The 27,410-nt window shown below is 35.7% G+C and overlaps 1 protein-coding gene across 3 annotated transcripts in view; it reads right to left on the bottom strand.

The window, feature by feature from the left end:
• The window catches only part of LOC119076894 (dopamine D2-like receptor), a 208,084-nt gene that overhangs the window by 156,818 nt on the left and 23,856 nt on the right, over window positions 1-27,410 (bottom strand). For all 3 annotated transcript variants that reach the window (XM_037183900.1, XM_037183901.1, XM_037183902.1), the window contains exons 2-3: window positions 5,229-6,771; window positions 1,840-2,030 (exon numbers count right to left, since the gene is read on the bottom strand). In XM_037183900.1, the coding sequence (XP_037039795.1) occupies window positions 1,840-2,030; window positions 5,229-5,529 (492 nt within the window). In that variant the 5' untranslated portion in view covers window positions 5,530-6,771. The remainder of the gene's footprint in view (window positions 1-1,839; window positions 2,031-5,228; window positions 6,772-27,410) is intronic.

Raw genomic sequence — 27,410 nt, 5'->3', positions numbered from 1 at the left:
AGCTGATACTCAAAAAGTATACCCCTTGGGATGTTAAATTTATGCTCTACCCCCCACCACATATACTTATACAATTTACCAACGATTTTAAAGACTGATGGTGTTCGAGCGTTATTCAGTTTCGGGTGAGCGTTATAAATAACTCGATTTACCAATATTTTTATCGAATTAAAAATTTTGTGAAAGGAGAAATTCTATCAATAATTCCGTCGCTGAAATATATTTTCGCATTTTATGCCTGGGTGGCAACTCCTTGTTATTCGTGGAGATAATTTTGAATACGGGTGTACAATAAATGCTAATAATGACGATCGATCGACACAACGAGAAAAATTTCACGAATAATTCTCATGACGATAACAACGGTTATGACAACTATTTTGGAAATGACTGGAACAACGACGGTGACTATTCACAAAACGACGGGATATTTAATGATAACTCCACATAAGCTGATTATTCACACCACACGACGGGAACTTTGATGACAATTCTATTCCACATCAATATAACGATGGTTATTATGGTATCACGATGCCGAAAATGACAATGCACTGACGAAAATGGACAGGAAGAATTTTTGATGATAATAAAAAACGAATTTTGTAGGTCATCGTTTCAATCGAATTGTGAAGGTCAGTTATATTGATGTGAATACATAACAGCTGACGAATGTTTGATTAATACCACTTGACAATAATGTTTAAACTGCAGTATTTCATTTCTTGGTGGACCTCCACATGTGTAATATATTGAATTGGGAAAGAAATAACAACTTTCTGTGTTGTAAGTCATGTCTTTTTGCACGCACATATTTAGTGAATCATAAACGAAAATGAGAAATTTTCATGGCCAAACATACAAAGGGATCATTCATAAATTAAGTGACACTTTGTCAGAGCTTTAATCATAAAAAAATATCTGGAAATTTACTCCATGGAACCCAATGTTCTACCTTCCAATACAGATGAAAAGTAGAACTTTGGAGAACGCGTATTTCTCGATCAAAAATGACAGCACTTCAAGAACGTAATTATCCCTAAGACATCCAGGAGTGTGGTGATGGTGATACCACCCTCGATGTTTAATACAACAAATCCCAATAAATTGCAAGAACTAATGAAGTACGAAAGAGGTCGTAAGATTTTAGCCCAAAATTTTACCAAAATTTACGCAAATTTCCAGTATGGTTCGTTAAGGTCGTAAATATGTCAATTTCATAAATTTTTGACATTTCGACCATACATTTGATGTCACAAGTTTACAAAATTAACCTACTTACGAATTCTATGAACCAAAATAGGGGTAAACCATTATGGTTCGCAAATCTCGTGAGCTTTTGACATTTCTCCCATATAGTTTATGTCAAAACTTTTCGAAATCATCATACTCACGAACCTTTCGAACTCTTAATGGTTTACCTCTAATGATTTATCCCTAATGACTTGACTTGACCTAAGCCTAGTTTCAATCTAATACATATAAACTTTCACGTCTGCCTGTCAGGTTTTAGATTAGGCCAGACCTGATCACTATAATCAGGTTTCAGGTAAAATCAGATCACGTCAAAATTAATTGAATTAATTTAACTGTTTCAGAAAATGTTCCAACATGCGCAGCATTCATTGCGTAAATTACGAGATCATTGAGAGTAAGAACGTAAATTTGCTGTTCTCAAACTATTTTCAGTGTTTCATGTGGTCTAAGTACATCGATTTGATAGTATCTCGTTATGAAATGTATTGGCGATGTTCAATACCTATTTATGGCAGCGCTTATAAATAAAAACAAATCGCCAAAACACATTTCCTGTCAATAAAAACCATATTTATCACTTACCAGAACATAAACGGCAAATGGCATCACAACAACAGCTACCAGAAGATCAGCCAAAGCCAATGATACAATAAAGTAATTGGTGGCTGTTTGCAGAATTCTTTCACGGCACACCGATAAAATAACTAGAACATTACCAAATAGTGTCAGAATGGGAAACAGCAACAGGATTAATGCCCAATAACTGTATTGTGCTGAAACGAGACGGAAAAATCCAATAAATTTCCTGCTCAAGAGTTTTTATATTTTTTTATGTTTTATATTAAGAAGATGTGTGTGCGTTATACTTGACTCGATAGTAATCGAAGTACCTCTGGTGATGTACTATAATAATCCCGTTCCTAACGTTCTCGTAACTGGGGCGTATGTGTGTACACTCACTCACACATTTCGTTATTTCACCGATGGGTGAAAGTTATATAAATTTTCGGTATGGTTTTTAGGGTTGCAGAAATGTGGCCTCCTACCATTGAATGCTCCATATTTTGCTTAATATAACGAGAAAATGTACATAAAACGCACATATACCTTTCCCATCCAATAACCGTCATATCGACATTTAACGTGTAGCACCGGAGGAACGAACGTATGTAATATAGAACAGAGAACATGATACTCTCGTACGTATATATACACAGGTATTATTTCGGCGTATATTACCCACCACACCAGAATTCTATATATGAAATGTACGTACATCTAACATGAAGCTTTTTCGGTTTATTTATATTGAAAAAAAAAATGGGAAGAGTGTGAGCGCGGGATGCAATCAGGTGAAAAATTGCTTATACTTTCAGTTTATGACTTGGCGTCTATGTGCTGATATATGCAGGTAGCGTACAGGATTCCTATACACCTCAAATAATATCAAAGAAATTAGTTGAAAAGCGAAGAATCTTCCTAATTCCTTCTAAAACTCTTAAGCACAGTTTTCCAAGTTTAGCCGAAAGTAGGTCGCGTTTGTAACTTGTAACTCTCGAAGACAGCCAAACTCAAACTGGTAGAATGTGGAACATTCGTTGAGTGCTGATAGATCGCTCTCATGCATATAAATCACTCATAAAAACAGAGCCTGTAATTGTTAAAACGTTTTCGCCACTTTTCACGAATTTTCACGACTTTTCACGAATTTTCGCGAACCGCGAAAGACGCGAAAGACGGAAAGTAGATTGCTGTGCAGAGAAGCGATTACACGGCGCTGAAGCAATGAATCAACAATATTTTTGACGGGCTTCGAACGTTGTAGATTGAGAAGTTTCCGAAATGTCTAATTTTGCAAGTAATTCTTTTCGGTGGGAGACCTGACATTTACTGTATTCAGAAAGACTATGGTCACAATCGGAAAATTTAATATAAATTAGACATTTTCTATGCAAAAACATTCGATATTTGCCCCGTTAAATATTTAAATTGTTTCATTTCTGTGCTGCAAAATATTCACCCAATCCAAATTAAAAAAAAAAATTCCCCGATTCAAAACAGGAATTGCCAGCAAATGTTGTTGAAAGCGAAATGAATTTTTAAATTGGAAACTGGCGATTTTGTGTTAGAAATTAATTAACAAATTGTCCGGAAACCTTCTCAATTAATGTCAACCCATCGAATAGATGAGATCGTTTTCGGTTCAGAAACAACGGGCACGGTTTCAATTTTAATTCAAAAAACATTGTTCTGCCATCCGTGCACAAACACAACCAACTGTGTACCAGGTAATTCGATGTAATTCTCTTTGTAACTCGAAACAGCATCAACGGAACCGGTCAGTGAAACGTATAAATAGTAAGTATAATAACGGAGGGATAATGAATTTGGAATGACTATTTTCCCCGAACGTACGTGGGATTATACGGGTAGGAATATATCAACGGTTGCATTCTAACCAAATTGTGTGTAGTGAGGCACCGTAATATGAGTGTACAGCAACATCATGCAATTTTGTCTTTCAGGTAATTGAGAAATATTGTTCGGAAAAGCTCGCTTACCACATTTATGATGATCTGATTGCCTATTTCAATGGACTGTCCATATAAAACGTGCAGGTTTGGGGGATGAGGCTGTTTCATTTTAAGAGAAAAATGGACAGTGGTCTAAAAGTTAAAAAAAATGTCTGAACGCTTTTAATGGCAAGCCCCTAATATTGAAAAAATGAGTCAAAGGACTCGATTATCTCGGAACCTTTTCTATTTGTTCGTTGATGTCTTAATGGAAAAAGTAGCATCTCTGAAGTGGACCTGAACCAAGAACAAGAATGAAAGAAAAATAGAACCAAGATAGGTAGATTGGAGAATAGCGACATACGTCTACCGTTCATAAAGGGTTAACAAAGCAATAGAAATCTCATAAAAATTATGGATCGTAAGTTTGACTTGATGGGCTCTAGTATCTCTAACAGTGGTTTTCGGTTAGTGCAATGACATATGGAGGGATTCGTTTGAAAAACAGCCTGCCGAAATCAAACACAGTGGACTTACTTACATCTGCCGATAAAGGTATTGGTCCCAGGAAGCCAGAACCAATTACAGAAAAAATTCCTCGACGCTACTCGAAGGTGATATGAAGCCAAAAACACTGGCCACAAAAACGTCGAGGAATTTTCTTGAACATGGTTTTGGTTTCTAGGGACCAATAACTTTCTGGCCACATTTAATAAGTCCACTGTGTCTGATTTCTTGTAGGCTGTTCACTCTCTACCATTTCCTATTCTATAAATATTCATAAACATTCCAAATGACATCCAACCCTTGAACTCCTTCTACTATAGACACAGACAGTGAATAATATAGCGACAGGCTAAATTTATCTTCATTCACTCAGTCAATGTTGGTAACAATTCAACTGAAATATCGTCACAGCCAACGTTAAGAACGACGACACATCTAATGCAGAGAGGTGTACGTGGTGGAGGTATAATCAGTCCCGTCCTGTCGCCTTCCACATGCTGTGATTTATGTGGTTCGTAAGCCGTATAGGTTCAACTTAATCCCCATATTGAAATGAGATTGAACGGCCAGGCAAAACTGGAGCATGCATTAAATGTGTAACAAGACACAAAATTTATGATTTAAATTATCGAACGACCGGTTATGTGTGTGTAAAACACGTTCAATGTTATAAATTGTACTCGGGGAATGTTTCATTCCACTTGGGATGGCAAAGACTTAATATACCCAATCCATTGGTATATTCGCTTCAAAGCGAGGAATTCAATTGATGGATTTGATTGTTCTTGTGTCGGAATTGATTGGATTCCAATGTTGAATTTAATATATTTTAAGTAGCCGTAATATTTCGGTGCATAGACGATGGGAATTCGTAGATTATATTGGGTAAAGTAAGTAAACTACTGTTCGATTCAAGTGGTTATAAATTAGTTGATTGCAACAACAATTTACCTGTCGATCCTTCCGTGACGCATGTGGAATTAGTGATTGAGCAATTCGTTTGAAATTCGAATCCGACACTATTGTTATTCCCGGTGTTGCCACTACCATTGTAATTGTAGAAATATTCCCCAAAGTCCTCCAATAGCAACATAAAATTGCTGCCGGTTTCGAAACCAGGCTTCGCCGAATTGTTGCTGCCGTCGACTTGGTATTGCAACGATTGATTGGTAATGATCGAACCGGTACTATTGTTTGCTTCATCTAATATCCGAAAATAGTCGGGCGAATTCCAATTTGTTTGATTCGTCATTTTTTTCGATTTTTTTTTCTCTTCTTCTTTACTTTGATTAACGTTTTATCACAACTGAGTACACTTTCACTAAGATTAATAATATTCTGACTACCGGAAACAAATCGATTGAATCTTGTATTTTATTGCTCTACGATACACTAAACACAGGGATTGATGTTCGCCATATTAATAAATTTATGATCACTCCGACAATAATATTGTGGAATGTAGAGTGGAACCGAATATATGTGGAGAGGCTATGCTAAGTGGTTATTTTATCCAGACTTAATTATTATACATATAGCGCGACAATGCTGACAATAATGATAAACAAAATTGTGTATGAATGCGCGGGGGGTTTTGAGCTTTTCAATCGGAAAATCGTGTCTGTTCTCTCTTTTTTGCATTCAATTCTTTTGTTATATTATTTGGAATCGCTTTTGATTAAAATTATTCAATTAAATCAAGTCATCATCGTCAATGATAATACTTTATCGGTAAATTGAGTCCAATTTTGTGTGTGTTGTGTTTCGTTTTGTTCACGGTCACACAGGGAAAAGCGATAAAATGTTGCACAGTGAAACGTTTTTTTTTTATTATTATTTTCTATTTGTTTTCACAATCGTTAAATATGGTATGACACAATCGTATAAATTAGTCTAAATATTTGCGCGCTTTCTCGTTTCATATTCTGTAATTATTATCCGCGTCATATGCCATTCGACGGTAACACGGTATACGTACAGAGAGGAGGAAAAAAAGCAGCAACAAGATAAACACAAACCCGAAAATTTTAGAGCGCGCACTTGATTAAATATTTTTTTTGTATTAATAAACGCAAAAAGTGTAATTACGCCGTTAACATTTTGATAACATTTTTCTTTGCTCTTTGATTGTTCATTGTTTGCTTTTACGGTTTGTTGTTTTTGTTTTAATTATTTTTACTTCTTCATTCGTGCGGTTCAGGCAAAAATAGATTTTTGTTTGCTATCTCTCTCTTTCTCTCTCTCACTCTATCTCCCTGTGCTTTCGATCATTATATTTTCGAATTGAACAGAATAAAATCGACAATCGACAATTTTTCCGAGGCAATCACAAAATCACAATATTTTCTGTTTGTGTTGGTAATGATGTCCTTTAAATGATGCCATTCTATTTGCTATTTTGTTCATTTCTCACACGTTGCGTAAAAAACAAGCACAGAATGGTTGATGATACTGCGGTAAAAGTTGGTGGTTATAGCCTGGTTGAGTGTTACGTCTGTATGGAAAAATAAATATTTTTTATTAAAAATAATTTGGTTCCGTCTCGATGAATTATTAATTAATGATTTATAATATACGTAAAATGTGGTGCTTCATAAATTTAATTGGATTTTGGATTTATTGTCCCGCCTCATCCCTCCCGATTTATTTCTGATTTTAGTTTATAATAAACTATTTATGATGCAACATTATTATTATCGTCATATGGACACAATGTAATTAGGTAGTGGAATATTAATGGAATAGCCACCAATTCAAGGTTTTTACAGTGGAAAATGGAGAGAAAGAATTATTTTGTAGAAAATGGAGTAGAGGTGGATATATGGAAACATATTATGTAATATAATACGTCAGTAATGAACAATAAATTATGAATGTCGCAACCAGCTGTTTCTAGTTAGAATTCAGCACACAGAGGTAACGGTTAATTAACAGGAGACATTTTTTCTCTGTGTGGACAAATTTAAAAAAAAATGGGAGAATGAGGAGATGGATCAAAATGTTCAAGTCTTAATTAGCTGAATTATGAAAACCTGAGTTTCGAATCGCATTTCTCTATTTGTCGCTCCTTTGATTATGTCTCTTGCCTGAAATGCGTGAATGTTGGAAATTGAAAATTTGACTCAGAAGTTTCATGATTGACGATGGTTGAAGAAAGAACCAAGAAATTCGGTGCATTACAGAATGCCAGTTTTGTACACAAAATGTCAGTTTTGTACTCAAAATGTCATTTTTGTACACAAAATGACACAAAATGTCATTTTTGTACACAAAATGTCATTTTTGTACACAAAATGTCAGTTTTATACACAAAATGTCTGTTTTGTAAAGGCCGACGCTATTCGCAGATTCTGCGAATAGTCTTTCTTGATGACTAATCACAGAATTTGCGAATAGTGTTTCTTGGTGACTAATCGCAGAATCTGCGAATAGTCCCCAAGAAACACTATTCGCAGATGGAAAGAGTGGCGTAAGATAAATGGTGTATGTTTTTGCGCTCCTTAAATGGAGGGATAGAACATACTCTCAACTTCACAGAGTCCGCATTTCTCGCGTTTCTGAGGATTTAGTTCAGATAAATTTCTGTTTGCTGATCTGGCATATCTGGCCAGCCACACAACCTATTGTCTTACTCAGGGATTCCAATTCACAATAATACAAACGTGATGGTAGACGCACTTACGCCCTGTGAGCTTCGTACGGGTCTACAATGAGCAGTGGAATGGGACAAATAAATAAAGTTCAGTTAAATAAGCTAATTATCGCCTGAAAAAAATATTAGCCGAACGAAATTGTAGAGCTTCGTTGCTTCATTCACATTTTTTGCTTGTTTCCGGGTGTAAAAGCGTCGAGTAAGAAAAAAAAAATCTTTTTATTTTTCGGAAATTTGTTTGTTTGGATACACCGACGACGTTGTATAAGCAAAATAAACCATGGTATAACCAGGATTTATTTCCAATTTAAGCGTCTCAGCTAAAATAAGCAAAACGTGTAATAAGCTTTCATGTACTCAGCCATTTCGGAATTTGTTTGGTGAAATTAAAATAGCTTTTAAACCAACAAAAATTACAAATTTCGTGATTGTGCATATAGAAACTTGTTCGCCTTCCATTCAGTTTCCCATTTCACGCTTCTTTTTTTGTGCAATTCATTCAAATATTTTTCGAAATTTTTCTTCTCTTTTTAAAGTTTGTTATTAAATTGTGTACACAAAGACTTACGAGAGCATAAGGTTTTTTTTTCATATCGTTTCACTTGTGGAATAGAAGCATATGCTAGCGCATATAAGCGGTAAACGCTTTCCACACCTTTTCACGTAATATATAAGTTAAACAGACGGATAAGGAAATTTAATAACGTAGCTGTGTGTGGTAAGCATGACTTATGCATAAAATAAATAATAAAAAAATCTGTAGCCGGTGAAAAATGTGAATGGAATTCCGTGAGGATGTGTTTAGTTCAGAGAATCATATAATTTTGCAGTGAAACAATACAATACAATGTGTATGTAGCTCAGTCATCACACAGACAAAAATCTTGGGACCTTCAACTGATTTAGAATGAGCCAACAGAAAAACAAGCGCACGAGAATCTAATCTTTACGTTTCGAGTTTGAGTAATAATAGAAATGTCAGGCCCTGCTTTAATTTAAGGGGCTCAGTCGTGTATTAGTGTTTAAAAAACCCGTTAGAGGGACACTCACGTAAACACTTATTTTTTGGGCATTTTTCATGCAAGGTCTCACGAACTGTATAGACTTGAGACATTGATTAATAATTCAACAAGAAAGACATGCACGATGAACAAAGACACTTGTCATTTGAATCTTTAAATCGGAGTACAGATTCCACAAATTCCACGAATTGCCAGAGCACCAGCGTCAATATTTGTTGCTTCTGTTTAAAAAACAATAAAAACGAGAATTTTGTTTAAATAACTAAAGTAAAAGATTTTGCAAAACAGATTGGTGGTACGCTTGCCGTGTGTGGAAGGCTAATTTTCAAATGTACGAAAGTGATCTTTAGAGTCTGAGAGTGGCTCTCCCATCAAATATTCGCAACGATTAACCTACATGATCTTTAGAGTCTGAGAGTGGCTCTACCATCAAATATTCGCAACGATTAACCCACATCCGAGAAAAGTTCGCTGATATTTGCAATAGAAACAAATAAGACGGAAAAAAGTCGTAAAGTGCTCGAATCACCATGAACGAATTCGTCTGCCATCGAATATATTTTTACATCGCAACATTTCCTTAAAATCATTCAGTTCACTTACGTACTAATGCCTTCAATCATTAGGCGAATTTAGCCATTCACCCAAGTATGATAGAATGAAGAAGGGCGCAAAAAAACCGAATTTCTATCGTAAAAAGCAATTTAAAAATTTATTTTATTTTGCAAATTTTCCATTAATTTCGAAAAATATCACACAAAATTCCGAAGCATTCAACAATAATTAATATCCTTCACAGAAAAGGAAGGCAGCAGCAACAAAAAAATCATCTACGGAAAACCTCTGAGCTCCATTGCGTATCCTGCACGTAGCACGTTCCTCTTTTCACCATTTACAGTGTGTGCCCTTCCATATAAACGAAACGTCATTCGATTTTCGACAATATCACCTTAAAACAATTTTTTTTTTAAATTTTAGATGGGACAAAAGATAGTCGAAAATTAGAACCCTCATTATTACTCGTTGTGTGTGTAGTGCGTATATATAGAAGAGGGACACAATATAGACGTCCATTAAATTTGATTTAGGTTTATCCGTGTCACTGTGACTGCCAAAACCCGAACAGTACAAGAGGAAGTTTTTGTTTAACAAACCACAGCAGATGATTGCGGGTGTAGAAGATAGAAATAATACTCCGTAATAATGAGATATAAAAAAAGAGATGTCGTTAAACGTTATCTATATCTATCGTTTTGTGTGTATGATGTAATGAATATTACAGTATTTTTGTCCGGATCGGAAAATCCACTTCTGTCGATTTGTAGTTTTAGAACGGAGGCTCTCAATCAAATTGCTACTTTGGTTTTTGGTTGTAATGTGAAAACGAATTCAGAAGTCAATTTTTTCTACATTTTAGGCCCGTACAAAGCTTTTGGGGCTATTAAGTTTGTTATGCCGTTCACACACACGGAATGCATGGCAGACGGGCAGCAAATCATTTGCCTAACGGTTATTAAAGACGAAATCCGGCAAATAAATTGGCTGTATGTTAAAGGCTATAGTGAAAAATGGTTTAAAAATGACTGAAAAACAGCATACGATCCAAAATGTGTAGAATTAGAGTCCATAGTTTCCAATTTATATTTTGATGGTATACAAATTCTATGCTATTGGTAATTATTGTCGCCAAAGTTACCAATAGCATAGAATTTGTATAACATCAAAATACAAATTGGAAACTACGGACTGTAATTGTACACAATTTTCAGCTTGTGGATTGTAAGCTCAGTAATTTTTCAACCATTTTCCACCAACTGAGCGTAGATTCTCGTAGCATTTGTAAAGAATTCGTAACGTGACAGAGTTGCCTATATAAAATCCCATAATAACTATCAAGTTTAGAGATGAGCGGGCCGCCCGAAATACATCGGCCCGACCCGACCCGATCGGGTTCGGGTCCGGGTTTTGAAAATTCATTCGGGCCGGGTCGGGGCGGGCTTTGAAAACAAAAATTAGGGCCGGCCCGACTTAGAAATACAAATTTAAAGAAAGCCAATAAAAGCCTATAAAGCATGAAACACTAACTTATTTTATTATTTTACTTCGCGTATAAGATTATGGCAAAGCTTTTATGCGTAGAAAATGATTTTTCATTAAATTCCTTATAGTAAAAAAAGTCGGGTCACGTCGGGCCGATGATTTTTTCGGGTCGGGTTGGGTCGGGCCGCGAAGAGAAAAGTCTCGGGTCGGGTCGGGCTCGGGTTCAAAAAATTGGATCGGGCCGGGTCGGGTCGGGTATTGAAAAAACGTCGGCCCGCTCATCTCTAATCAAGTTACGAATTCTTAAAGTTACGAATGTTCAAATATTCGTAACTTGAAAGTTGCGTGTTTTAAATCCCATAAGAACTGTCAAGTTACGAATTGTTAATGTTACGAACGTATGAAAATCGAGGCCCTGTGCACTTATCTCAAAAGAATTAAATTTAACTGATTTCCTTTAGAATTTACTGAAAATTTAAAATTTACCGAATTTATGTTTCAATAAACTCAGTCACTATTCGGTAAATTTTAGTAATTTTTGGTAAATAAATTTACCAATATTATGCCCTGCTAGACTGAGGCTGATACTCTTGTCTACTCTTCGTGTTTTTTTTTTTGCACACAAGTGCAATATGTGAAAGGTACTTCGCATACGCTAGATCATTTTTTTGGTAAATTGTTTCATTTTATTTGTCTTAATTTTCCAATATTTTCCAGAATTTACTAGAATTTACCATTTAAAATTTGAATTTGAATTTGCAGGGGGATTTTCAGATTTTGTACCAAGATATCATAACCTGGAAACAATTTATTGACTGAAAACACTGAACCCACTGCACCAAATGTGGGAAATTCTGGCAAATTCTGGAAAATCAATTTCACAAAAATAGGCCCTGTGCAGTAGATTGAACATTTGGTCAAGTCGTCGATAAATTAGAAGAAAAAGTCGATAAAAATAATAAATTATCGGTGGAGTAGACCGAATCGTCGACAAGGTAGATAAGATCGGTATAAACGAAAATGGCAGGGTAATTCGGAAGGTCTTATATGAGAAGGTTACATAGATCAATGATGAACAATTTAACTCCAGTTTAGTTGAAAATGCATACTGAAATGCAGTGAGAATAAACGAAATGTTTTGTGATCGGAAAAATGTATACAGACCGACATCATCGTAATATAAAACCTGGGTAATTGACGTCTGATCTCAGAAGGGCATATAATCAGCTAAAGTAAACCTGCTGACAATTGTTGAAAAAATACGATTATGTTCCACGATTCATGGTGTCAGGACTTCTCTTACACGACCAATGTTGTAAGAAACGAAAAAAAAAAATTGGTTTAAAAGCTCCCAGTTGAGAAAGTGGTCGCCCTGTCGTTAAGTGAGGTAACTAATTACTTTGAACAGATAACATTTTGAAAAGATTTTTTTCTATTTTATTTCCATTGTGAGATTCAACTTATCCGTTTTATAAAAACTAATCACCTTTTGCCACCATTCCCTCAACACCCACCATCCACATTTTCCTATTTTTCTGCGCTGAACTTTTTTATTATTTGCGAGGCTAATGTCTCCATATAGCTTGTGTAACTTTAAAAATCTGGGATTTTATTCTGATAAAAAGTTGCACTAACGAGCTGTCGCTTCGGGAAATATAAATGAAGTATGCGAGAGAATAAATCTTGTGCATTATGTACAATTGACTGGTGAACCACAAAGATGTTAATTAGGCTCTATGTACGGGCATTCTTTCAACCAATATATCGACATAATTACAATAAAGTGGCTAAAGCGTAAAATTTTTGTCGAAACAACAGTTTTGTGTGTATGTGTGTGTGTGTGAATGTGTAAGCTTGAACAGCAGATTTTTCTATTTTCCTTATTATGTACCATCAAATAAACATGCTTGGAATACAAAATTATGTAAATGTACTCGTCCATGTTGATACGAGAGCGACGTCTATGAATGCGGTGTGGAGGCTTATACACCGAAGCTTTTTTCTCTCTCTCTTTCTTTAATTTCTTTTAACAGTCCATGCATAATGCAGAGTCTCTACTATGTATGCGGAGTGGTGCGATAAACAGCACAGTGCATACTCTAAAGGGATTTGCCTTCGTTATACGGTGCATAATAACGACACTCTTTAATTCCTTAGACATTTGTATACGGGGAAAACAAAAACCATTTTAAGCGAATGGAACTTCATTACCCTCTTGAAAGTAGAAAAATGTAAAGGAACGAAAATGAGCATGAGTTCGGGCATACGGTAGAAGTAGGCTTTTAGGAAACAATTCGTCATTTTAAAAGATTGAAGTATTTGTATATACCAGAGGAGCACATTAAACGATGTGTGGAAAGTGAACAAGATTTCTGAAGCGGTAAATTTTGTTCATGCTCATTATCCCGGGCGCTTTTAATTTGCGGAAAGGAAAATTCAATTGGATTTCTAATTATTCTGTGCTTAAGAATGTGGAAATGTTTTCTTCATATGGTCTGATGTTCCCTTTCAATCTGTAGTGCATTGCTGGTGGAAAACTTTTCAAACGTTCGTTCACTAGCTTCGGCTGAATGCTATACCTTCAATAAAGTCAATTTTGAGCACGGAACAATCGGAACGTTTCGATTGAATTTACTTCTCAAAACTCGATGAATTAACTTTGCAGAAGGAAATCATGTTTCTTTCAGAATAAACTAACAACGACGACGACGACCCAAATTATGTTTTGTATCGAAATTGTTTTGAACACAAACCGACTTTTGTCAGTGATGGTATTTCGAAGAGCTTCGTATATATCTGGTTTTTTAGTTTCGGGACGATATGTTCTACGGCAAAATTCAGTGCATGTTTTCTATTAATGGGGAATGCACGTGGTTTGTGTAGACCATGCCAATCGATATGCAACGAAATTTCACCTGTTCATGTTGCGAGAATAAACCCAAGTATTCAGCAATGAAAGTGTAAACTAGGTATGGTCTATTGTCCGCCCGGAGGACATAAAAATTTGATTTTCGTATTTAAACGCACTCATTTTCATATTATTTTGACATAAAATGTGAGTGCGTTTAAGAAGAATTCGCCGATCGACCATACCTGTTCTGTACCTGTACCTGTACCATTGGTATTCAGATCGGATGCTGTTTGGTATGTAAGGCGACACTCAGATCACATTTAGTTTTGGTGGGTTTGGTTATTTGAATTTCATTTTCCGTTATTTGGAACACGCATTCACCCAACGTCTTGGGTGAAAGGCTGTCTGGTTGCCCAGCAATTCTAGTGATTTTGGTTCATTCTTAACATATAATCTGCTTTTCCCAGAAGGCAACAAAATGTTTGCAGATACCGAACCATATATTTCAGGTCAGGTATCAGGTCAGACCTAACAAGATACAAAATGAAAAAGTTTCCATTGCTTCGATTGAACTTATGAAAGCGTTGCATCTATGGTGTTTGGAGAATTAAAACCCTTCATGAATTATAATGCTCAGCTACGTTCTTTGTCTACATCAATTCTTATGAACTTTTCCTTTGGGATCATTCATAACTCACGTAACGCTTTTTCAGTGCTGTAATCAAACTAGAGAAAGTCGTTCTGTGAAGTTTAAACTATGTTCTATCCCACCATTTAGGGGATATATTGGGATAATAGAACATAGTTTTAACTTCGCAGGTTGCGTAATTCTCGATTTTTTTAAGATTTAATTTTGATGACAGCTCACACAGTGCTTTATCCAGAGAGATGCTAATATGATGACTGGGTCGTTTCGACGGATAGAGGGAATATGTCGAATGATTTTGAAATTGGTTGAGAGAAAATGTATTGAATTCTCTCTTAAAAACCCAACTGTCATTCGACATATTCCCTCTATCCGTCGAAACGACCCAGTCGTCATATTAGCATCTCTCTGGCTTTATCTCTTAGAAGCGGAAAACCACGCTTTTCCTTTTCATTACAAACATCACCGACGTTATGATTCTTGTTACAGTAATTTCGCTTCGAAAAGTATTTTACGAAAACTTTTCAGGTTATTCTATGTTACATGAATTAGTTGCTGGTAGTAATAATATCTTACAGATGGCGGATATTGCACTTCTGGATTTTGTCGAAAACTTTGATTTTTCATTTATGAAGTCATTTGTTTCCTGTGGAACATGTTTCACAGATGCCGGATATTTTATGATGTTAAACGAACCCCTTCTATGTGAAGCCTTTTTGGCTGACCCACATTTTAAAGACTGAAGACGGGGAACTTATTTTTTTCTTATTTTAAAGTTACAATTTTGTTTCAACTTGAAGACGTAATAAGTGGAAATCCAGCAAAAAAACTGTGCTGTTGATGTGTCAAGGGTATCTAATAAACATTTACATAGATTTTACCAGTTCTTAATTGAAACATTTCGTTTTGCGTTTTTTTTTGTGTGTTCACCATACTCCCTTTACCGAGCTGTTAGTGACAATCATCAAACGAACACTCTTGAATAGGAAAACAAATGAAAACGACGAGAACACTGCCTGATATTATGATTTAGGAAACACTGCCTGGCTGGTTGGTTTTCATAAAATGCGAAAATTAATTGAAAAGATTCTCCCCCGAGCACAATAAATGGTTTTCATATCTTTCTTTGAAGACGAAGAAAAAAAAAACAACAATACGGAAAGATGGTCGTATTGAAGAATGTAAATTGTGTAAAAAGAAAATATGGCACGGCAGGAAAGATGTACTGCACGATTTTAAGGACTCGCACGACGATGGTCAGTTTTTTTATATGCAAACCGAAATGTGAAATAGTGGAACATGATGAGGTCGACGGTTAAGAAAATGAACGACATACTATCGATCGATATGTCATAGCAAAATGTGTGTTAAAATAGAAAATCTTGTACTTCATTGGATGTACAAGATTTTCTGTCAATTTTGTAAAAATACTTGGATCCAACAGATTCGATAAATAACGAATGACCTAAACTCCCTAAATGACCCCTAAATATTGTCATGTTACATGCTGTTGTCTAGATGTTGTGTCTGATGTTGGAGCGCACTTAAATTTCCGACTTCTTGAAGATTGTGAGATTTGTGCAATATTACGCATTTTAGTATGTTTTAGTACATAACTACAAAGCTTGGATTGTGTAAATGTGAAGACCACAACAAATCATGTTCCTGCGGGCCAATTATATGAAATTTTGTACATAATGAAGACCGACTTTTTGGCAGTGCTGTACTAAAACTTACTAAGATGCCGCAACAAATTCCACAATCTATAATCAAAGCAAATAAACAATAACAGATGGCGTTGCTTCCGCCCAGCCCGACGCAGCTCCATCTGTTATCATTTCTCTGAGTCAAAAGGAAGTGAAAATTTAAATCAATTTTGGGAAAAAGGCACCCGACTCCCAACATCACCGTTACCAGCGTGTTTGATTCCATACACAAAACAACATCCAAAACAGCTGAAAACTAAAGATTTTCATTTCACCGCTCTCAATTTATGTCTAATTGTTAAATTCCATTAGCTCTGCATGTCATCCCGAGAACCCGCACGCACCCCGAACAAAAGACACCCATTTGTCAACAAAACAAAGACGGGAGGCTCTTTTAATGAAGTTAAATTACATTTCTTTTCAGTTTTATGTGTGTAACGTCTATTATATAGTATAGTAGGATGTAGGACGCGACCGGTTCAATGAGATGAATTAAATGTTGTCTTTTTCGAACAGAAAAAGAGCAACCAAAATATAAAAAAATAAATAAAATGTTTGATGATGGAAGGCTGTATAATAGCCATAATGCGGGCATACATCATGTCGCATGAAGGGAGTTTCCCGTCTTTTTTTCCATCAACAATTGACAGAAATAAAAACAGCGTTGGATATCTCGATTCGGGTAAATTTGTTATGTTTATTCAAGGAACGGAAATGGGCAGTTACACTTCTTGTCTAAATTTATTATGACAAGCTAATTTATTGCGACTAAATCGAATAAGAATGGACGACGACGGTGGTTTTCTTCAGTTTTTATTAGCATGTATGACATCTATGAATACACGTGCGTTGACCAGACAAAAAAAAATTACATCAACCGGAGCAAAAAAAAAAACAGAGCACGAGATCATTAACTATAGAACGAAACAGGGACATCTTTTTTGTGTCCCCTCGCAGTGTAATCGTATTGTACGATATGTGTGTGCACCATCGAGAGGCAAGAAAATGGGCAAAAGTGAGTATTATAACGGTAATGCTTTATAGTTTAATGGATACCATTGTGGGTTGGATGTGCTTTCTTCTTTTGTTAAAAAACAGAGTATAAAGTACAGAAAAAGAGAGAGAGAGAGAGAGAGAGAGAGCTTAGAACAAGTAGCTTTTGTTGTCGAAAATTCTGGGTTGTTCTTGGGGTCGGGATTTCGGATACAATTAGCAATTTTATCTTATCTACTGAGGAAGGACACGTGCATGCATGGAGCATGGCTACATGGAAATAAATCATCCCTTCTCGAAAACATAAGAAGATTATGTGGCTTACAAGCTCATTAATACCATTTCATTCGGTAGAGTTATACCGGACGGAATATGGATGATGAAAGCATACGGCAAAAGGATGCTTTCGGTCAAGCTATGTATTTTATTCACAAAAAGCGAATGATGTTCATATATAAATTGTGTGTAAGAGTCAGTGTAATTCTGTGGTACTGTGGTTCGCATTCATGCAAAGCCGTATGAATGTAAAACTTCATTGTATCAACCGAAAAAAAGGATGTTGATGAATTACTGAGCGTATGGGCATTATTATTAATGGATTCATGCCCACACACATTTTTTTTTAAAATTATTCTATTAGGTGGTGGTGGAGGGGCAGAGGATCTCTGGAAATTATACGAAGCGGTGTTGCATGCACGAATTCATTCTATTTTTAATTTATATATTTACGAAATTGCAAATATTCATGAAATATTAAAAATAATACCGAACCGAAAAAGGGATGCTGTTTCTTTGTGGATTAAAATAACACATAGAGTGTGTGTGGCTGTGTGTAACGCTTTGACTCTGATAGGCTTCGGTGATTTTTTGATGTACTTTTCATTTGAAAAATTAAAAAAACGAAGTTCAAAGCTTTATGACTCATTTTTGTTGTTGTTGTGGTGGTTCTACCATTTTTAAAGGGGTTCTCACTTCGGAGTTTTTAAATCCTTTTTTTATGTAATATACGATAATGCTCTTTGGAAAGTGAAGCTCAAATGTAATAGATTTTTGTATAATTCTACTACATTTCTAATACATTACGTCATAAAATTACTAATCACTAATCATCTATACATTAGATAAATTCATAGTTTGCTGTATGGTTTCGAAGTCTACGGACAAAAATATGATAGCGCGGGGGAATGATGTATTAGATCTAATCTTCGGCTGCACCTCTACAGACACAGACCGACAGAGATTTTCCAGACTTTTATTCATTTAAGTGTTTCTTGCAGCTTAGTTCTAGTCTTTTGGTCTTTTGTTCGAAAATCTAACCTGACCTCTGAACCACGACCTTAAAATTTCTGCAGTTGCTATAGCCTACTTCTCCACTCTAGAATTTCAAAAAGAGCGCAGTTAGCATCTGGCAACACATGTCACATCCGACATCTTATTTTTGCTTCCAAAATGCATCCGGTTTCAAAAACAAAATTAATAACACGGTCTGGGGTTTCTGTTCTTTAATGTTCTACTTTTGTTTTAGCGGTTCTGTGCCCATAACCTGTAAGAATAAGAGTTTCTGTTCAGGGAACAAATAAAAGGTGACAGTGTAATGGTGATACTTGGACATTTGCTGACAGATATTCTTATCACCGCGTACAATGAATTTCATATTGAAATAATAGTGTACGCGATTGAGTTTCGACCCCCATCGCTAGAATTTGGATAGTTCATTGGGAAACACTTGTGCTGACCATTGCTCTATTCAGTCGCACATAGTACACAGTAAATTCACTGAACAATGTAGAATGTAGGTTACATTTGATGCTCCGAAAGTAATTCAGTACCTGAGGTCATAATTATGTGATAAAAGCAAACTCACACGAGTGTTTTTGAACAACAAGCTTCGGTAACTGTCTTCGAATATTTAAGAGTTTTTATCCAACCCGAAAGCGAGTATACAACTGTACTTGTCGAAAGACAGTTGGCGAAGCAAGTTACTCAAAAAAGTGCAAGTGCATCCAATGTATTATCGTTTACTACCTGCCCAATGTCAAAGTTTTTTTCCACATAGGAAAATGAAAAAATAATGGTCTACATGTAATGTATTGTTTTCACAGGAGGCAATTTGATTAGTAATGGTCAACTTTCGCATGGGGCAGGTAGGAATAACGAATTTGGTAACAAACAACTTAAAATCTCTCTGAATCTCTGAGGTATGTATACTCACAACTTAACTCAATATACAAATACACAATGCTACACAGATCAACCACCTTCTTCAACCGCAAAAAACTCACACGAATCGATTAAAAAAAAGTTTCGTAAATTTACTTTCTTCGGTGTATTTTTTAGGTCACTAAAACAGAAAAATCGAGCAAACTAAAACGAAATCCCCACATTAATTTTGATGGCCTCTCGGATGGTTACAATGTGGGTAATGGATATGTTAATTTTCTTTGAGCTCGACTAGGATTTATTCTTATCTGGTGGATTATATGTAACTTATAGCCAGTTAGAAGCTTATATACGTGTGCCGGAGGGTGAAGATAAAAATAAAATTACGAAGCATATTTTTATCATCAACCGGAAATAAAAATAGAAAAAAAAACTGAAAAACATTGAAATGGAACAAAAGGAGACGAAGGAATGAAAAAAAATCGTGTGAGTCAGAATGTGGCGTTCACCTTAAAGTCTTGTTTTCGAATTGATATCCTCGAGCTATAATATATACCGAAACACCGAATGTTCGTAAATCAATTCAGGTAAATGAACAGACTTAATTTTAGCAAATTAAATATTTAACGACATTTCAAGCTGATGATATAGAGCCGATAGAAAATGTTTCATGTCGAGCAAAAAAAAGAAAACAACCCAACAACAACAAGAAAGATGACAGGGCAGAACGAATATATAAATGCTGACGGTTCACATTCAGCAGTCGTTAAATGAAAATAAATCAAATTCAATTCAATATTTACAAGTAAAAGACTTTACTTGTTGAAATAAAATATCGCGTGACTACGTGAAACAACTGTCATATTACACTCCACGTTCAAGTTTCGTTCATTTGCTATTTGCCATTGTGAAGTTAAAAACTACGGCTCAAGATACTCCCATATATGATGGGAACTGGTATGTGGAACTTTATAAGATAATCGTTTACTACCCCATGCGAAAGTTGAGCATTACAAAGCAATTTTCTCTCACGGAAAACGGACCCATTTTATGTACTTATGTACTTACATTATACGCAGGTAGTACGTAAACCAGACTATATTGGATGCTGCTCGGTATTTTTTTACTTCGGATTCGGAAACAACTTTGTGATACTCGTAAACTCACTCGTGTGTTTTTGAGCTACTCGGTTTGGCAAGTGTTTTTCGACAAGTGTAGTTGTGCACCTCGCCTTCGACTCGGATATACATACTCTACAAAGGCAGTCGAAAATGCAGTTACCGAAGCTTGTTGCTCAAAAACACGCGTGTGAGTTTGCTTCTATCACATAACTGTTACTGCATGTTATGAATTACTTACGCTGCATCCAATGTAACCTCCTATTTTTCGTCATGAAATAGGACTCACCAACACGCCGAGAGTGTAAACGTCTCGTCTGATGACTTTTACGATGTATCTCGCTCGTATGGCCGTAATATAAATTTATTGCTCAACATGGCTAATAGACTCCTACTAAAAGCGACTGACGGGAATTCTTTTATGTGTAACAAGCCCAATAAACGTTATTCAACCATCATCTTATAATGAAACAACATCACAGTTAATGTAGAGACACAGACTTTTAAGGACACGAAGTAGAAGCAAAAATTTTAGATCAATAACATGATTACGTTCGCAGACTTTTCCATTTGCTTAATTGAAATGGATGACACTAACGCTTTGAAATCACTAAAGTATAAAAGGATTAATTGTGTCTCGTCCTGTGGCTTCGTTTACCAGAAAACAATTCTGAATTTTTCGTCACCGAGGCTAAGGAACTTTAAAACTGGATTTCTTGAACAGTCAGTGATTGAATCAGTACAAGAACTTGAATCAGTACAAGAACTTGAATCAGTACAAGAACTTGAATCAGTACAAGAACTTGAATCAGTACAAGAACTTGAATCAGTACAAGAACTTGAATCAGTACAAGAACTTGAATCAGTACAAGAACTTGAATCAGTACAAGACACGGTTTCGTCGTTTTGTTGCCTTGTGGTAGCTCATCACCACGACAGGCAGGAGCGCTGATTTGACAAGGGACCTGAATAATCTAGTAGCCCAATATTTTTTGCGGACAAAATTTTTCAATTTATGTCAGAGTTCATTTGAGTTCATTTTCATACAGTGTCTTGGGTCCCTTATTTGACGTTTCGAAAATGAACCGTTCCTGCCTGGTTTATTTTACTCTGCCGTGTCATCACAGACTAGAACACGAGTCAGCAGGCTTAGTACGAATGGAAATTTCATTTTCAATTATAATTTGGTAGAGTTTGTTAGTGTGTAGAATGGTGTGGTGTTCTTAGAACCAGTACCACTATCGCCATGGCCTGATAGTTATATTTTTGAACTGCATATTAATGCCAAACATGAAATTCCTTTCGATACAGTTACTGAGTGTGATCTATGCTCATGTTTTATATACCAGTTGAAGCAAGCTGACGATTTTTATTATATTCGTCCCACCCGACTGTATGATAATAGCTCTGCCACTCAACGCTCAACCACTGACTGTACCATACATTCTGAATGATGACAGCATAATGCGCCATAATCACTTTTCTAATTGTCGTATAATAGGTAAATTATGAAAGGATTTAGAATATCTCTGTGCGCCTTATCAATAAATCATCTCTTCCCAAAAATGTTCGCTAATACAAAAGTCGTTAAGCCTTTAAGTAAATCTATAACAATGTCATCAAAATACAATACCGAAACCCATCCAACAATGAATGAATGAATGAATAACTTCTTCCATTTCATCCATTTATAATACACTTCTAAAAATGTATAAGGACTTAACTTCCAGCGAAATAGTCGTTTTTATCAAAAAAAAATAATAGAAAGCGTCGTCGTCGGGGCTATTTTCTTTGGGGGAGAGTAACTCTCCTGCCATAATAACTGTTATTTGTTATGCTATACACTGGCATTATAGTCGACATTATTATATAACTCTGTGATGGGCGAAAATATATCCAAAGTAATAAGAAAACGCCCGTAAATATTTTATAATGTCAAAAAATTGCTGTGTCCTGGTGAATCTTCCGTCGACATACCCACTAAATTTTTTCCTCGAGAAAAAAAAAATAAGAAGAAGAAGAACAACCACCGTCTAATTGAGCTATAAAAGTGATAATAACATAAAATTGCGTCAAGGGTTGTTTAAAAACCATAAAGTTACTGTTTAACCGACACAGAGTAAAAAAGAGCTCATTGCAATGAAATTGTTGAGACGGAGAAATACGGGAAGTATATACATCAATCGGATTGTCTTGATGTATCAAAGATGGGGAAATATTTTCAGACCGTACAAAGGCGCGCGGAAGCGGAAGTAAGGTAAAGTTTAAACCTTTCACTTGACCTGAACGTTGTGTTAATACCATCCAAATAGTTAGCTCTGCGAGTGAAATGTCGAGTCATTTCTAAAAAGAGATTAAGTCGGGTTGGACAGAATCAAAAAATTTAATGTCTCTGTGGACTGTGCTTTGAACCGTTTCCGTGGAATTATCAATAAATTGGCTCGCGTTTATCTTTGAAATTTCTCTCATTTTCTTTGCGTGCAAGACAATTTACCACTGTTCCGAGTTCTGAGAGAAAGTTGAATATGTCTTTCGACGTTTTGCGTTAATTTACAGTTCAAAAATACAATTTCCCAATAGGCTATGCTGTAAGAACACTATATACCAATTTGCTCACAAACAACTCTAGCGAATCATAGTTGAAATGAAATTTCAACTCAACTTCATAACTTTCTTACTCATGTCCAGTCCGTGGTAAGGCTGAGCATTTTCTTGGATTAAATTATCAATTTATCTGTGGCGCCTTAAAACTGTGCCTTGTAGGCGGCTTGAAGGCTTTATGTATACTAAAAGGAAGAGATGTCCCCCTGACCCCTGATTCAAGATTACGAGATGTTTACTCAGAGCTTAGAAGTGTTTGTGAGAGCCATTCAAAGTAAACCGATTCCAAAGTAAAGAACTCTTGCTCTTCATAATTGAGCATTACGTTTTGTTTCGATTAGCAAAACAAAAACGAGACACAGGCCTCTAACGGTTATGTAACTTTGAATCGCGGAATAAGATCCGTTTACCTTGTATTATATGGCTCTGACAAACACTTATTACACCCAAGCTTTGAATTAAAACATCCTATCGGCACTGCTAAATTTACCTGTACAGATCCACAAACAGAAATATACAAAACATCATCAATCCGTCCTCATCATCGTCATCATCATCATCATCATCATTTGCAGATATAGATCCGACCCACGCATCACACATAGGGCCCTGTGTGTCATATAGATTTCATCAAATTTAAAAGCACCATGAAAGTTATCATCTTGTGTTAGTATAGTACTATATACTCCAGCCAGTTAAATTTTATTTACATAAAACATTTACAAAAGCAAAACAATTTTCCAACGTATTTTTTGCCCCGTCTTTTTGTTTTAGGTTTGGAAAATATTTTTTTTTGTTATTTTCTGAATCTTTTCGTATGTGAGTACAATATAGATATAACACGCGTTCCCCTTGAAGGTATTATATTTTTGCGAGGCGCATAATTTCGTTTTCAGCGGAGAGCCTTGCACACAACACATTTGGAAGAAAAGTTCATGTGTGCTTTTGTTGGTAAGTAAACAAAAGTTAAATTATGTCATTGTTATGTATGGGTAAAAGTGGATAATTAACTTAAATTCTTTGTTTGGGTTTCTGGTGGAAAATGTATGTGTGTCGGTTCATAGAAGTGAATTGGAAGAAAACATTATCGCTTAACGGGAATCCGTAACAATCGTATGAACTGAGCAGATACATGAGAAAATTGGATTAGATTGAAATCTTTTTCGTTTTTAATAGAGAGGTTTGCATTTTTCATGGCTTGTTGTTTGTTTTTTCGTTTTGTAGTACGATTGGAGATTGCATGTTTAGGGCTTTTCAAATTCATTTAGTGATGGGTTCACATCGATGGTCTTAGTATCACTCGTTATAAAAAGACATCCTTTTGAGACTTTTGAACGATCCAATTCAATTTCAACGAAATTCAATTTCCACTCCGTTTGCATGACAGTTCTTTTGTTCTATTTTACAACTGTCATGTAAACGGAGACTAAACGGAGTGCTCTCTTTAAGTGGAAACTTTACTTAACAAATCTTTGAAAAGCAGTGGTAAGTTTGATTACGTTGTTAAGGACAATGGACAATGCAAGTTTGTAGCCTATATTAAGGGCATATTTTTTTGAATTAAAAATTTAGAGCCTCGGCAATTCTCCGCTATCGAATTTTTTTCTCCGCCAATAACGGATTTGTTCCACAGTTTTTCCGGCTCTTTCCATTCCCGAAAGTTTTGGTTGTCCTCCCAGTCTCCCACATAACTTGGCGGTTCGCTGATGGTAAATTTTCAAAATCCATAAAATCGTCTATTAGCGGACGCCTGACTTTCTATGGTGAACGAATAAAATTTGCTGGAGACGATAGAGCGTGAAAAACTATGGAACAAATCCGTTATTGGCGGAGAAAAAATGTTGATAGCGGAGATAGCCGTAGAATGTGGGTTTGGAAATACAGACCTCCGCCAATTGCAATAGTTTTGTATGACCAGTTACCTCAGATCAAATTTTTAACACTTTGAGGCAATCAAGGGCCCTCTCAATACAGCAAACTGACAAATTAAAATGAAAAATCATATATTTGAATGTGTACGTGACAGCTCCGTGTACAGACAGTACACGGGACTCTTAATGTCAAAAGTAAAGGGACTCATAATGTCAAAAGCAAAACAAAGTTGACGTTTTCGTGTTAGTGGTGTGTGTGATATAATTTTTCCATGAATTTCGGTCATAATTCCTCTAAGTAGTCTACCTCTATGGAGGCAATAGAGAAAGGACCAGTCTAATGCCTGAAACGACGAGCTTGAAACTAGAGTTTTCAGTCTTAAAAATTGTAACGCAACAAACCGTTATTGGCGGAATGGAGAAACCTGTACAAATTACAAAAATTTACACGATCTTCAAAAATTTCTCCAAGTTGTATAATTTATCACCCACGAACCAATTTTTCGTTTTGCGTGCTTTTACTGGTTTTAATTTTTCAAAAAAATATTTTGGCTCAGAGGACTCATCAAAAAACGAATATTTTTTCGCCTAAATGTAGGCCACAAATTTGCAAATGGTCCAAATTGTCTAAATGTCTAAATTTTTGAAAAAAAAAGTGATATATTTTCGATGACTACATCGTATCGGCGTCATTTCTAGGTCCATCGTTTTGTGTTAAAATGTGTTGTCTTTGAGTAAAAATAATAAATGTTTGTGGTGGTGTAACCTATTATACTACGAGAAAAAACAATAGTTCACTAAAATTGGCACAAATTTTGAGTTTTCTCATAGTAGGCAACATCACCACAATCATTTATCATTGCTACTGAAAGCCAACACTTCTTGACGAAAAACGATGGTCCCACTTTTTTCCAAAAAGGACGTGGATACGAAGTTATCGCCGAAATTATATCATTTTTTCGCACAAATTTAGGCTAAAATATAGCGTTGTGTCGATTCATCTTAAGAATTCATTGAAATATTGAAGACACAATCCTGAAAAACCGTCCAAATGAGAATCTTTCGAACGATTAGACTGTCAATCCAAGATTTTCGTCTGTGTAACAAACCGAATTTTCAAACCGAAATACATTGGCACTAATTTCATGACACCATACCAAACCCAGCATGAAGAAAAGCACTCCATAACTCCATAGTCATTCGAAGAATTAATACCGCAAAAAATTATCAGTCAATTTATATCTGAAGCAGCTAATCTTACTTAATGAACCCTCGAATATGTTAGGAGTTTTTAGTCAAACATACCATTTCGGGTGTGATTCGATTCACTTTAATTAGTTGTGGTATGTCGTCTGACAATTTCATCCGTTTCGAAATAGTATGTTGTGTTACAAGTATTGTAATGTTGATTTTTTCAGCACTAGACCCAAGTTTTCCTTACGAGCGGAGCGAGTAAGGAAAATTGGGTCGTGTGCTGAAAAAATCTCATTACAATACGTGTAACACATCATGCTTTGTACCAACCGAGAATTGAAATAGACAAGAGCACAAAAAATCATAATTTTCATCGTAAACAATCACTCTTCAAATTTGATCGATCACATTGCTTTGCATTTTCTCAAAAGAATGCTGTAACAACTCATACAAATTCCATTTCAACACTGCTTTGAGTGTTGTAATATCACATCAAACGGGTGCTGAAATAAGTCACTTTACAACACTAAAATGAGTGCTGAAAAGAGTCGTATTTCAATTCTCGGTGGCACAAAACATTCTTACAGACAATCCATTTGTGTGTTACAACTTTTAGCTTTTAATAATGTAAAATGAGATTAATTAAATGGTAGACGCGGTGCGGCACGCATATTACAACCGTTAGCTTTAAATAATTAAACAAAACTTATTTGATTAAGTGCTGTGGCGCGTGTAATCGTGCAATTAGATTTCAATAATCTCAGTTGGTGGCATCTGATTTTTTAGCGCCAATCGTCGAGCAGATATAACAACACAACATTTTTTGTGTGGACATAAATTCACCGACAGAGATTTCGTATCAAAATATTTCGCTTGGTCTAGCATGTAATAGCATGATTAGATGTGCAGATATGATCGCAACAATAAAGGATCGCATGACGCAAATTGACTGTCTTTGGTTTGCTAGCCACAATAGTTATTTATGACATCGAGTAGGAAGTACTTTATTAGGCTCTAGATGTGTAATTATGACATGAGGCCGTAATCGTAGATGAAAATCGTCCTGTCAACTGTTGTTATATGACTAACTTCACTCTAAGGCGAAACCATGAGATTTTGGTTCTGTCAAGTTGCTTTTTCTTCATGCAATATTTATCTGAAACAATAGTACGACGTTGGCTGACACTGAAAATTGAACGGCTGAGTTCGTTATAATCATGTCAGCAAAAATGAAAGGCAAATAAGGCGTCGATTCGTTCCAATTGAACACAAATTTACC

Source organism: Bradysia coprophila, unplaced genomic scaffold (assembly GCF_014529535.1).
Source record: "Bradysia coprophila strain Holo2 unplaced genomic scaffold, BU_Bcop_v1 contig_232, whole genome shotgun sequence".
NCBI lineage: Eukaryota > Metazoa > Arthropoda > Insecta > Diptera > Sciaridae > Bradysia > Bradysia coprophila.
The sequence above is the reverse complement of the archived record's forward strand: the minus strand, read 5'-3'. Positions and strand labels throughout refer to the sequence as shown.